Here is a 14,231-nt window from a genome sequence, read left to right on the forward strand (position 1 = left end):
AAGCTAACCTATCATAATTTACTTCTTTTTTATTTTTATTTTTTAAATTTCTTTTTTTATTATAGCTTTTTATTTACAAGTTTTATGCATGGGTAATTTTACACCATTGACAACTGCCAAACCTTTTGTTCCAATTTTTCCCCTCCTTCCCCCCATCCCTTCCCCTAGATGACAGGTTGACCAATACATGTTAAATGTGTTAAAGTATAAGTTAAATAAAATATATGTATACATGTCCAAACAGTTATTTTGCTGTACAAAAAGAATCAGACTTTGAAATAAAGTACAATTAGCCTGTGAAGGAAATCAAAAATGCAGGTGGACAAAAATAGTAGGATTGGGAATTCTATGTAGTGGATTTTGTATTCCATAGTCATTTCCCAGAGTTCTTTCGCTGGGTGTGGCTGGTTCAGTTCATTACTGCTCTATTGGAACTGATTTGGTTTATCTCATTGTTGAAGAGGGCCACGTCCATCAGAATTGATCATCATATAGTATTGTTGTTGAAATATATAATGATCTTCTGATCCTGCTCATTTTACTCAGCATCAGTTCATCTAAGTCTCTCCAGGTCTTTCTGAAACATGATTTATTTCTAAAACTTTTCCCATGAATATCTTTTCAGAAAGTTATTTTCTATAACCATGGCTCCTATTTATATCCCTAAAGTGAATGGAAATGAAATAAACTGTATCTAACTATTTTAAAATGTGTAATGGGAAAAAGCAATTTTAAAGCATTGCTAAAATCTAGAGATAGGAACAAATCCTTTTAGTGTTGTGATAAATGTGGTCTTATGCCTTTTTGGTATTATTATCTCCTGAGAAAGCTATCCTCTGGCATGGCTAAAATCTAAGATCTGTAGTTTTACTATAGGGAAAAGGATAATTACGAACTAAATAAGGCCACAAGGGTATGTAACGAATGGGATTTAACATGCTAATATAGAAAAATGAATAATGATCTTAATTATGTTAGCATGAAATCTCCAGAAGCATAAGCAAAATAAATCATGTTAATTTATTATATTGTTAGATATTTCAAGATCTTCTTGTCATGATGTACTAGGATATGAGTGTAGAAAGGTAATATTGGATCTTTTTGTCTTTAAAGTTTTATTTATTCTTAAATATTTTTACTTTGCATTAAATTTCAACTTTTTTTAGTTGATTACTCAATGTCAATAACTAGAATGTCTTTTAGAACAATTGTCAGTTCCTTTTGGTGCTTGGGAGAAACATAAGAAGAAAATGACTAAATTGTGCTTTTCATCTTCTGGTGGGAAAATTTTCTAATTATTATTTAGCTTCTCATTTTGCTGTCTTACATAGTGATAGCAAGACAGCAATATTGTGGTAGCCAGAAGTTTGTGCCAGTGCCCAAGCATGCCCTTTTTCTTAGCGTCACTTACAAGTACAGGTCAGGTGTGTCTGTGATTTAAAAGTCAGTCCATTCCAGCTGTTCATTTTCTGAAACTGTTTACAGTGAACTGAAATTTCATATTTAAATCCTCACTTTTCAGTGGAATGTATCTTGGGAAAATCTACAGTCTGTCTAGTTAGTTGTGACATATATTTGGAGATATGCTAGAAACACATTTGCAAAACTTTGGACCAATAAAAGACCTCCTTTTCAGTCTTTACATTTCCTTCTAAAGTGTGTATTTTTTTCCTTTTTATTTTTCATTAAAGGGGTCTACAAATTTATTAGAGGATGTTGTGCTTTTGAGGAAGGACTTCCCTGGTATAATGTGTTTTAAAAGGAGATGACAGGTGTTTTATTTTTCTTTTAAAGATATAAAGCAAGACTACTTTCTTCACAAAGTTGCTAATGGGCCAATTCGTGAAATTAATATACAGCATTGTAATTTTGTTCAGAAACCTTTGTTTCATATTTTATTCTCTTTCACTTAATTTCTTCAGTTGCTTTCTTATTAAGATTTTCTCAGACCTCAAATAATTGTCATTTTGTGTTTTTTCTCTATGAAAATGTCTTTTGTCAAAAAGTGATTTACAAAAATATTCTCTCTAAAATTTAATGTTCTCTTGTTGGGTTTCCTTGGGATCTCTGGAGGCAGCCTTCCTTTCAGTTCAGCAATCACCACAAGTGCAGCCAGGTGTTAAAGTCCAAATCCTTTATTGCCTCTTTTAAAGTCTTATCTCCTTCAGTTGGGGCTTGGCTAATTTTCTGGGGGCCTTCCAGAATCTTGGTTTCAGTGGAGAAGTGAAGGAAGAGAGCCTGACACCAAGATAGTGTGAGATGGGATGCATCTGTCTGAATCCAAGGGGTTGAACGGCTTGTGCTCCAGCTTTCAGCCTCCAGCCTTCTGTCTACTTGTCTCTGAATCTCCGAATCTCCCCGGCTGAGGCTTCTAGTTTATATGCCACACACTGAGTACAAACCAATCATTATATCACTAGGAAACCATTATTTGTTGTAGGATTAAATCAATGCTAAACTAGATTTAACCATTGTCTCCTCAATTCCACCTAGTATCTTGTTTCAAGTTCTGTCCCGTAACATCTCCTTGTAGAATTAAATCAATCATACTAAATCATGCCAAATTAGATTAACTATTGCCTCTATCAATTCCACTGACTTAGTACTTTGTAAGAATTCTTTGTTTCAAGTTCAGAGTTCTGGCCCATAACACAACACTTGATAGAGCTCTGTTGTTGCCATGTCTAAAAAGGCAAAACTTATTGATAATGACTAGGGTCCTGCAGATATAAGATTTTTAAATTTGTATTCACAGGCATTTCAGTTTGGGAATGACAAACCAGGAGTTTCTTTCTCTTGAGCTTTTACGACATCATAGAGTTATAGAACCTCCAAATTGAAAGGAACCTCAAAAGTGACCTTGACTTATATGGGCCTGACCAAGAGAACTGTTTACATTCCTAACCAAGGCTTGTCTAGCCTTTACTTTTGGGTTGCAAAAATATTGTCATTTTTCCTTACATTGAGCATCAACCAGCACCTCTCTGCCATATTGCCAGTTTTCTCCTTTTTGTTCTGTCCTCTGAGGCCAAACAAGGACAGCTAATCCTTGATGGTACTTTGATAGCCCTTCAGATAAATGTAGGTTCCTCTAAAACATTCTCTTTGAGCTAAACCAACCAGTTGTTATATTACATGGTTACTTGTGTCTTTACCAACCTACTCATTGTATCAATGTTCTTCCCAAAATATGGTACCCAGAACTGAGAATAGTATATCAAATGGGGCATGATGAGGACATAATGCAAAGAAAACTTTAGCTAATTCCAATGTTTTAGACATTAGGCAGCTCAATTTTGCATTAATTTTTTGGGGGGTCACACTGTTCATTCATATCATACTTGTGGTCCACTAAAATTCCCAGATCCAGACCTTTCCTATGTTGTACTTGTGCATTTGATTTTTTTTATCCCAAGTATAGGATGTTACATTTATCCACATTAAATTTCATCTTATGAGGCAGTATGTTATAGTAGATAAAGTAGTATTTGTCTTCCTTCTGCTGTTATAATGAGTATATGACTCTGGGTAAATCACTTAAGTTCAAGGTCAAGGTAGAAAATTTTTTCCAAAGTAATAAAACTTAGCAGATTGACAGAAGTGATTTGTGACCTCCAATGAGGTGGAAGTCTATCCAGAGTCAACATTTTGGCTTCAGCAACAGTTGTCACAGTAGCAGCAGCAGCTTCAAAAACTTTCCACTCAGGTAAGGAGCCCAGAAAATTTGTTAGAAAGAGATTATGGGGACCCTTTACTGGTACTGGGTGCAACTGACACTGGCAATTCTATATGCAGTATGGGCCTCTGTTTCAGAATAGAGTCTTGACTTTCAGTCACAAGGGTACAGGGGCACCTGATCACAGTTCTGAGACACAAAAAGCGTATAAATGCTTGTGGTTGCAGTATACTAGGGTAAAAATTAAAGTTCAGACCAGGAGAGCAATGACCATACCTCTTCCAGGATCACACCACTTTGGAAACCCTGAAAACTTGTAGACTCTCAGTATTAGCTCTGAAAACAAAAGCATGAAATAGTCCAGCGTTGTCTTTCTTCCCTTGATTAGATAAGCCCAGCTTTGACATAAAATCTAAAGTCAAGAAAGAGGGAAAATGAGCCAATGATAAAAATAGAAAAAGACCATTAAAGAGCTACTTCAGTGGCAGGGAAGGCCAAGACATAAACTCAAAAGACAACAGTGTGAAAACAGCTACAAAGTCTACAAGAAAATGCTAATTGAACCAAAGCCCAGCAAGAGTTCCTAGAAGAGTTAAAGAAAAAGATAAGAGTGGTAGAGGAAAAATTAGGAAAAGAAATGGGAATGAAGCAAGAAAATTTATAAAAAGAGAATTAACAGCTTGGTAAAGAGGCACAAAAATAGTAAAGAAAATAATGGGGGCAACTAGGTAATACAATGGATGGAGCACTGGGTCCAAAGTCAGAAGGACCTGTGTTCAGATTTGGCCTCATACATTCATTAGCTGTGTGATCCTGGAAAGCCAGGATCTGATTGTCTCTAATACTTAAACCTGATTGCTTCCAAAAAAGAAAGGAAGGAGAAAAAAAAGAAAAGAATATCTTGAAAAAACAGAATTGACTGAATGTTAAAAGAGGCACAAAAATTTGCTGAAGGAAAATTTAAAAAACAGAATAGGCCAAATGGAAAAGAAAGTATAAAATCTCACTGAAGAAAATATTTCCTTAAAAATGAGAAATAGGCAACTGAAAGCTATTGACTTTATGATGTGGTGAGTGAAAGATGAAATGATGAGGAAATGTCTGATCTTTTGAGCATGTCTGTATATTAGCAATACATTCCAATTGTCAAACAAAGTGAAATCAAACTCAACTTAAGCCTGGACCCTGAATACTGGGGTAGATAGACTTTTATACATTAAAACCAATTAATCAAATCAAGCCAATTAATTTAAAATAAATAATACAATATTAGGTAGGGGTGGTGGATTAAGGGGGGCAGTAGCTAGAAGCAAAATATACTTTTGAGGAGGGACAGGATAAAGAGAAGAAACAAAAGTAATGGAATAGAAGGAAATGCATAATAATCATAACTGTGAACACGATTGGGATGAGCCCACCCATAAAACAGAAGTAGAGCAAAATGGATTGGAACCCAGAATACAGCAGTATATTGATAAGAGACATACTTGAAACACATAGAGTTGAAATAAAAGGCTGGAGCGGAATCTAATATGCTTCAGCTGAACAAAAAAACAAAAACAAAACAGAGACAGGTGTCACAATCATGATCTCAAAAAACAAAAGCAGGAACAGACCTAATTAAGGTGTAGTCAGGAAAATGCATTTTTCTAAAAGGAACTAAAACAATGAAGTTACATAAAAAAAAATTTTACCACAGGTTAATCTGATTATGGCCTCATATCTCAAAATACACTGAGCATAGAATTGAGTAAAATTTATAAAAGACCCATTCTCCAGTTGATAATTGACTAAAAGATATAAGCAATTTTCAGAAAAATAAGTAATTTTCAGAAAAAATTTAAACTATCTATAGACATATGAAAAATTTCTTTAAATCACAATTGACTAGAAAAAGGCAATTTAAAACAACTCTGAGGTACTACCTCATATCTATCAAAAATGATAAATGCTGGAGGGGATGAGAGAAAAAAATAGGTTTATTAAAGTACTATTGGTGAAGTAGTGAACTGTTCCAATGATTCTGGAGAACAATTTGGAACAAAATCCAAAGGGCTATTTTTTAAAAATGTGTATACCCTTTGATCTAGCAACAGTATCTCTAGATCTGTATCCCAAAGAAATCAAAGAAAAAGAAAAAGAACACATATCTATAAAATTATTTATGGGAACTCTTTTCTGTGGTGGCAAAGCATTTGAAATCAAGTGATGCTCATCAATTGGGAAATGATAGAACACATTATGGCACATGATTGTGAAGTACTAGTCTGCTAAAATAAATGATAAGGGACTGGTTTCAGAAAAATGTGGAAAGACCTATATGAATTGATGCAAAGTAAAGTGAGAAGAACCTAAAGATCATTGTATCAATGACCTTATTTATGAGGAAGCTCCTCTTTTGTTTGATTTGATATCACTGTTGTTGATGATTTCTTTCTATGGTCTATTCTGCTTCTTTAATCCTGTAATTTTGTGTGCTTAATGGGAAAAAATGACACAATTTAGGAGAGATGGAATAGAGTATACATATACTCTGTTTAAAAATAAATGCCCAAAAAACTACTATGTAGTGTTGTGTAATACACTACATAGCATAAGTGTATTAGTGGTGGAATTGAAGGAACATAAGCTCCAAATGGAAGGAACACAGGACCAGAATTTGAAAGTTAATTCTACATACTCTACACAGTACACACTAGTGATTATAGGCAAGTTACTTTATCTTTCTCAGACTTTAATTTCCTTATCTACAAAATGAAGAGGGTTGGATTTAGATTTTTGTCTAAGTAATTTCCCCTTGTTTACAAGTATTGTTATTATTCCAGCTTGAAATTCTCTGATCCTTACCTTTTTTTTTTTCACATGGCAGATAATCTAATTGTTACCAGTTAATAAAAACATTTTAAACCAGCTAGATATTTTCTCCACTAGGGAGATTGTCTAAGGAGATAATTATGTCAATAGCAATGTTTTTGTTGTGATGGGGGTTTTTTGTGAGTTATTTTTGTTGCTTTATTTTGAATTTTGTATATACCTTTTTTCAATAAATATGAAATCATGAAACCTTATACAGTATGGAGAGATGATATTACAGATCAAAAATAGCCATTTCAGGTATTTGTAAATCAATGTAATGCCCGTATATAATAACCATATACCCATAAAAAGAATCAAGATATAATTTAAAGGGGAAAAATGAGTATGCTGTGGAGAGAAGCCTTGGCTCCTCAAGAGAAAGTTATATTTTGTCAGGAGACAAATAATTTTCTTGTTAAGTAAAAATGTATCAAAAAAGGAGTTGCTTAAGCAAACAAGCTAATTGTTGCTTCTATATCATTTTATATATTTTTAATTAGCTAAAGCACTCAGGAGAGAAAGGTCTCATTAAAAGCAACCTGATAAAGCAAAAGAAGGAAGGTTTTTTGTTTCATTATTTAGCAGTAATGTTGATTTCTTATGGTAAAGACACAGTAACTCTTACTTGTCAAGTTGTTGATTATATGTGAAAGCACTGTTTAGTCTGTATTTGGCATATCCACCATCAGATTACCATAGCTACAGAAATGTCAGCTTTCCTTTTTTGTTCCACATGCATGTAGTATCTGAAGTGATATTATTTTAGAAATGTTCAAGCAATACAAGAGCTTGGTTCTTCTTGGTTCTACCTCCTCCCTAAAATTCTAGTGGAGGTTTTTCTTTGGTAGAATTGTGTAAAAATGAAAGCACATATAACACAGTAAAGGAAGGTATTTCAACAAGTAAAATCACTTTACATTCTCTTGAATTTCACAATATACAAGTTACCAGGCTTGTTCAATGTGTGCTTTGCTTGATGCTCCATAAGACTTACGGAAAAAAAGAAATCTTCTATATTAAATTTGAGATATGATAATAGGGAGGTAGATCTAATGAGCAAAGGCTCCATGACATCAAATCACAAGTTAAAATTGAACAATTTCAGTCACTAGGTCAGATCTCCCAATACCCTTCATTGTCACCAGTCAGGAAGTATAAAGCATAGGGGAGAGGAACACAGTGATTAATGATTTGTAGTATAATCAAGACTTACTAAACTCTTCCTAGGGCATTAATTTTATTTGACTTTGTATCACTTGCTGATATATTCTTTAATGTTCTATTCCTGTTTGGTGTTCTGATTGAAAAGCATGGTTCACATTTTAGCATTTAAAATCTTATTGAGGGATATGTAGTAATGAAATACTGAAAAATAATTATTTAGTATCAGATCTCTCCTCTGAATTGTTGATTGGAACATGATAAATGAATTGACTTTGTTGCAGAAGGAACAAGAGAATGCTGAGGGAATGGAGTCTGGCCTGGGACCAGATGGGGAGGTAAGAATTTCTACAGACTCTCTACTTCCTACTGAATGGAAGGAGATAGGTGGCATGATGAGGATAGAGAGCTGGACTCATTGGTCTTAGGAAGACTTGAGTTCAAAGTCAGCCTCAGATGTTACTAGCAGCATTCCTTGACCTCTGCCTTAGTTTTCTCATCTGTAACATTGGGATAATAATGGAACCTACCTCTTAGGATTGTTGTGAGGATTGCACTGGGTAAGGTTTGAAAAGTGCTTTCAAAAACCTTTCAGGTTCAATATAATGCTATCTATTATTGTTACAGCTGCTTTTTTCATGCTATGAATACTTTCTGTCCCTTACATTAAAATGATGTGAATTTAAAATTTTATTTCCATGTCAACATTTGAAATATTTGAAATATAGTTTTTGTAGCTATATTTTTTATTTGTAGCTATATTTTTATTTTTGTAGCTATATATATTTTTGTATAGTTTGTAGCTATATATATATTTTATATATTTTTGTAGCTATATATGTGTGTGTATATATAGAGACAGAGAGACAGAGAGACAGAGACAGAGAGAGACAGAGAGATAGAGACAGAGAGACAGAGAGAGACAGAGAGATTTTTAAAAGCCAACACTTCAGCAGAAAAGGTTATTAATTTGCCATAAACTATCAATAGAAAAAAGTATAAAAGTAATAATTTACCAGAAATTGTGAATGTAAGATGGTATGTTAACAAGGAGAGAGTGAGCCAATTTAGCATGTAAAAGAATATAGATATTCTCTCTTCTCAAAATGAGTCACTACTCCTGGACATGTGATGCTTATTGCTCTATATCTTAACAGATCCTCTCATGTTATACAGGAGTTTGTAAAATGAAGGTGCTTGTACACAATCTGTTTGGTAAAAGAAATCACAGAATAGAGCTCCCTATGTTAAGGATGTGATTTCAGAAGTTTTGCCTTCTAGAGAAAATCATTTTGTTTTCTTTCTGCCATGACACAAACAATGAAAACAAGCTATATTAGAATAGTGAAAGATAATGAAATAGGATATTTTCATGTGGAATTATGATAAATGGCAGAGTCTCTTCAACAAGTGAACTGGTATCCAGATGCCCTTTTACATTAACAAGGGAGGGAGTTTCATCTTGTTCTGCAAGGTAATGGTTTTCATGGCCAGCATTAACACAAGACAGTAAAGGAATGAGAGGGATTTTAGGCACTTTTTTTCTTTTTGAAGATTTTTTTTTGGTGGACATCACTCCTTACAGTGTTTGTTCATGTGCCATTGGTTGATTTCTGATGCCTTCTAGCATTTGCTGTTACAATAATTAGGAATAAAGGGGTAATGAGCAGATCTTTTCTTCTCCTTTACTCCTTTTCAATTAAAATGTCTTTGGGAAAAGTTAATCATAAGTAATAGATAATTTGAATTATTAACTTTTGGGAAAAATACCCTTCAAATAAGAGTGTCTTAATTGAATTGCTCTCTTTAAACAAGTATCTCCAAATTGCTTTCTAGTATCACCTGGTCTTTTGAAAAGACCAAGGTCATATTCATTTGCACATGAATCCATTTGCATAGACCTATGTTCCCTCTAAATTTAAAGGAAAAGTGTTTATTCTCATTGGTAAGCTTAAATGTGCCTCCTACAATTTATTTACTTGCTTGATTTTCTTATCAAAGAACTTAGAAATAGTTCTTCAACTTCAGTCAAAGTTGTTTTTGTCATAACCAAATTAATACTAGCACATTTAGTCAGTAGTAGAGTGATCAGCTTTGGATAGGAATTCGGAAGTATGTGGATCAAACCTGGCACAAATCATAGAACTTTTCATATGAAAAGTAAAAGTAATACTACTTATGCTTCCTGACTCCTAGATTGGTCATTAAGAAATCATTTTGTAAAACATCAGTTACTGCAGAAATGTGGGGTACTGCAGAAACACGTAGAATGATGGGAAAGAAAATAAGCCTCTGGTAAACAACAAGGGAGCCATTACAAGGGCCCAAATGGATTGTGGCAATTTGTTTTTCTTCATTCTTAGAAGTCATGTTTGTAATTGCCATCAAATAGTGACATTTGTTTTCCCTTGGTAGCCAATAGATGAAAGCAGTCAGATGAGCGATCTTCCTGTGAAAGTGACTCACACAGAAACTGGCAAAGTTCTCCTTGGACCCGAAGCCCCTAAAGCAAGTCAACTGGATGCTTGGTTAGAAATGAATCCTGGGTGAGTTGTTAGAGAAAAAAAAAGTGTTTTTGTTTTGTTTTATCTTTCAAATTATAAGTCATTGATATTCTCTCCCTTCTTTAAACTTTGGTTGACCTTTTAATAGTATTTGAATCTGACTTAATTGTCTACTTCCCATAAAAACTAATAATTACTCATATTTATCATCAATACATAGAATATAAGTATATATAAATATTAATGTATGAATCAAAGAAATAACTTCCCTTCCTATCTCAAAGAAATAACTTCCCTTCCTATCTCTTTTTCCCCCTTCTCCTGTAGTTATGAAGTTGCCCCTAGATCTGATAGTGAGGAGAGTGATTCTGAATATGAAGAGGAGGTATGTATCTGTATTTATTTTCTGTATATTGCTTTGATTGTATTATTGTTTTATATTATTTTTTCCTTTATTAAAGCTTTTTATTTTTCAAAACATATGCATGGATACTTCTTCAACATTAACCCTTGCAAAACCTTGTGTTCCAATCCCCCCTTCTCCAACCCCCTCCCCCAGATGGCAAGTAGTCCAATATATGTTATGTACAATATATGCATACATATTTATACAATTATCTTGCTGCATAAGAAAAATCAAATCAAACCAGAAAAGAATGAGAAAAAAAAATGCAAGCAAACAACAACAAAAAGAGTGAAAATGCTATGTTGTGATCAACACTCAGTTCCCACAGTACTCTATCTGAGTATAGATGACTCTCTTCATCACAAGACCATTGGAACTGGCCTCAATCATCTCATTGTTGAAGAGAGCCACATCCATCAGAATTGAGCATCATATAATCTTACTGCCGTGTGCAGTGATTTCCTAGTTCTGCTCATTTCACTTAGCATTAGTTCATATAAGTCTCTCCAGACCTTTCTGAAATCATCCTGCTTATAGTTTCTTACAGAACAATAATATTCCATAGCAGTCAGATACCATAACTTATTCAGCCACTCTCCAACTGATTAGCATCCATTCAGTTTCCAGTTTCTTGCCACTACAAAAAGTGCTGCCACAAACATTTTTGCACATGTGGGTCCCTTTCCCTCCTGTAAGATATAAACCCAAGGGTATGCACATTTTGATAATTCTTTGGGCATAGTTCCAAACTGCTCTCCAGAATGGTTGGATCCATTCACAATTCTACCAACAATGTATCAGTGTCCCAGTCCCACATCCCCTCCAACATCGTCATTATCTTTTCCTGTCATTTTAGCTAATCTGAGAAGTGTGTAGTGGTATCTCAGAGTTTTCTTAATTTTCATTTCTCTGATCCATAGTGATTTGGAGCACCTTTTCACATGATTAGAAATAGTTTCAATTTCATCATCTGAAAATTGTGTATTAATATCCTTTGACCATTTATCAATGGTTTGAATTCTTATAAATTTTAGTCACATAATTTAATGAAAATTTGAAACTCTTGAAGTGGAATAATGATCAATTAACAGAGTTATTGATAGTTTTGCCTGAAATCCTTAGAAACAATGAGTATTAAGTAGTACCAGAAAGAAGAAAAGGAAAATAAATATGGTTTAAAAGAATTTAAGTAATACAGCAATGATTAAACAGCGGCTCCTCTGTTTAGTTATGTTTTCCTGGGAACCAGGGACTGAATTTGATAACCACTTTTCTTTAGACTTATGATCTCATCATTTCAAGAAATCTGAAGAGTTAGCTCTTACCCCCTGGTTTAAATAGAAAACTCTGAGTTTATATTGTTTGTTGTATTTATTTTGGCATATAATATGTGTTTTCAAAAATGAATGTAATAGAGAAAGCTGTGCCAAAGCACTATTTTCTAGGTTCTGGATTTTTCTTTAGGATGATGAAGAGGAATTGAGCAGACAGGAAACTGAAGAGAAGATAGTTCTTGATCCAAATAGTGAAGAAGTTTCTGAGAAGGATGCTAAGCAGATCATTGAGTGAGTACCATTTTTTCACTTTGCTGAAACTGGGGACTTTTAGAGTTGGCAAACTGTGTATTGGCTTTAAGAACTGTTGAAACCTCAAAATTCTGACATAAACCTATCCACATGGCATGAATGTCTGAATAGAATTCCTCTTCTCTTTCTCTATCAGGACTGCCAAGCAAGATGTGGATGATGAATACAGTATGCAATATAGTGCTAGAGGGTCCCAGTCCTACTATACTGTAGCTCATGCAATATCAGAGAGGGTAGAAAAGCAGTCTGCTCTTCTCATTAATGGCACCCTAAAGCATTATCAGGTAAAAAATATGGTTTGGGTTTTCTTTGTGAGCTGACAAAAATTATTTCATCTATTTTTTTAATTGGGTATATATGTTATACATGTTAAGTTGCTTAAAGACAAATCGTGTGAAAAGCAACTAAAAGCTAAAAATAATCTGTGGTATTGAAGTATAGCAATGAATCATTCATCTGGGATGTAAAATATAATAGTAGATAGAGAGATAGACTAGGAATCCGGAATGCCTGAGTTCTAATCTTCTCTCAGACACTTATTAGGAAATACAAGATGCACAAAGTTAGAGAAGCCACCACAAATGTTCATAGGGATTATTTGTGTCTGACCTGTAGCAGATCCTTCAAAACTCATATTAGTCTGATCAGCCATAGTCAGGTGCACTGTAACTCAATACTAACAATGTGATGACATTTTGGTCCTCATTGAGAAAGAAGGACCACAGCCAGCTAAGTAACATTTGGCAAATCACTTAAATTCTGAACCTCGGTTTCATCAGTTGTGAAAAATGAAGGGTCTCAGCTTGATGGCCTTTAAAATCCCTTCCATTTCTAGATATGTGAACCTGTGTTGCTGAAAACTCTAACCTCTCTTCTTATTCTAATTATATGACCTTGTGATTCCTTTCCCAAAGAACATTAGTAGGAAATATTTTTCTTTTTCAATATATTTAGAATTTGAGAAATGAGTTTTATTTGAGGAAATTAAGTATACATTCACTTTGTAGGTATATAAAAATTTAATGTTTTTTCTTGTAATAAACTCCACTTTCCCTTAAGAAGAAAACCCTAACTTCAAACATTTTGTTAATTGCTGCTTCCATGACAATGACTCTTGTCATCTTTTTTCACTGGAGTAAATCATTAAGACTTTATAATACATTTGGTTTTATGAAATGTTAGATTAACATTTTATATTTCAACTGATAGACAAACTGAAAACATATTTTTTTTTTTACCATTAAATTCAGTATTATGTTCTATCAACACAGAAAATATCTATTACATCATAGATCACAGATATAGAGCTGGAATGATCTTTCAGGATAGTTGATTCCAACTCCCTCATTTTATAGATAAAGAAACGAAGGGCTAGGAGATTGTGACTACTTTTTGCCAGCATTAGGCTACTAATTTGCATAAACTTCAGTTTTACCTTCTGTATCTCTGTTGTCCCCTAAGCTACTTTGCTTTTATTGGATTCAAGTTTTAAGTGTCCTTCAGACTATCAAAGGAGAGCCATCATCATTTTTTAACAATACCATTTACTCAGTGGTCCAAACTTGTTAGAGTACAGAAATCTTTATAAACAGTTTAAGGAGAAGTTAAAAATGGTGACTTCATGTCTTAGACAGAATCACCTATCCATTTTAGCCACCACCAGCAAGAAATAAGAAAGAAGAGGGATTATAAATTGTTTATTTAAGGCTTATTTAAAGAGAAATTAGATAATAATTTACCTAAAAAGGACAGAGTGTGCCAACATGGTATTTCCATGCTCTTTCTAGATGAGTGAAAAGTAGATTAATAATGTGTACCCTGAATAAAACTTGCTCTGAGTAATAAACTGGAAAAAAAAGGCTCATTTTTCCCTCCTACAATATGATTTCCATTTTTATAGTGAGGGCCCACTTTTTTCAAAGACCAAATTAAACTAATGAAATTAAAGTATAAAATAACATTTGCCTTGAATTTTATGTAACTTCAAAATGACCTTTTGCTTTCTTGACATCTTGATGGTTAAAAGAGTGAGTTTGATTATT

The 14,231-nt window shown here is 33.7% G+C and overlaps 1 protein-coding gene across 7 annotated transcripts in view; it reads left to right on the forward strand.

Moving 5' to 3' along the window:
* Positions 1-14,231, forward strand: part of SMARCA2 (SWI/SNF related, matrix associated, actin dependent regulator of chromatin, subfamily a, member 2) — a 278,733-nt gene that overhangs the window by 130,579 nt on the left and 133,923 nt on the right. For all 7 annotated transcript variants that reach the window (XM_031943983.1, XM_012542924.3, XM_031943976.1 and 4 more), the window contains 5 exons: positions 7,978-8,031; positions 10,109-10,239; positions 10,525-10,582; positions 12,068-12,168; positions 12,326-12,473. In XM_031943983.1, the coding sequence (XP_031799843.1) occupies positions 7,978-8,031; positions 10,109-10,239; positions 10,525-10,582; positions 12,068-12,168; positions 12,326-12,473 (492 nt within the window). The remainder of the gene's footprint in view (positions 1-7,977; positions 8,032-10,108; positions 10,240-10,524; positions 10,583-12,067; positions 12,169-12,325; positions 12,474-14,231) is intronic.

The sequence above is a fragment of the Sarcophilus harrisii genome, chromosome 1 (genome assembly GCF_902635505.1).
Source record: "Sarcophilus harrisii chromosome 1, mSarHar1.11, whole genome shotgun sequence".
In the NCBI taxonomy this organism is placed as follows: Eukaryota; Metazoa; Chordata; class Mammalia; order Dasyuromorphia; family Dasyuridae; genus Sarcophilus; species Sarcophilus harrisii.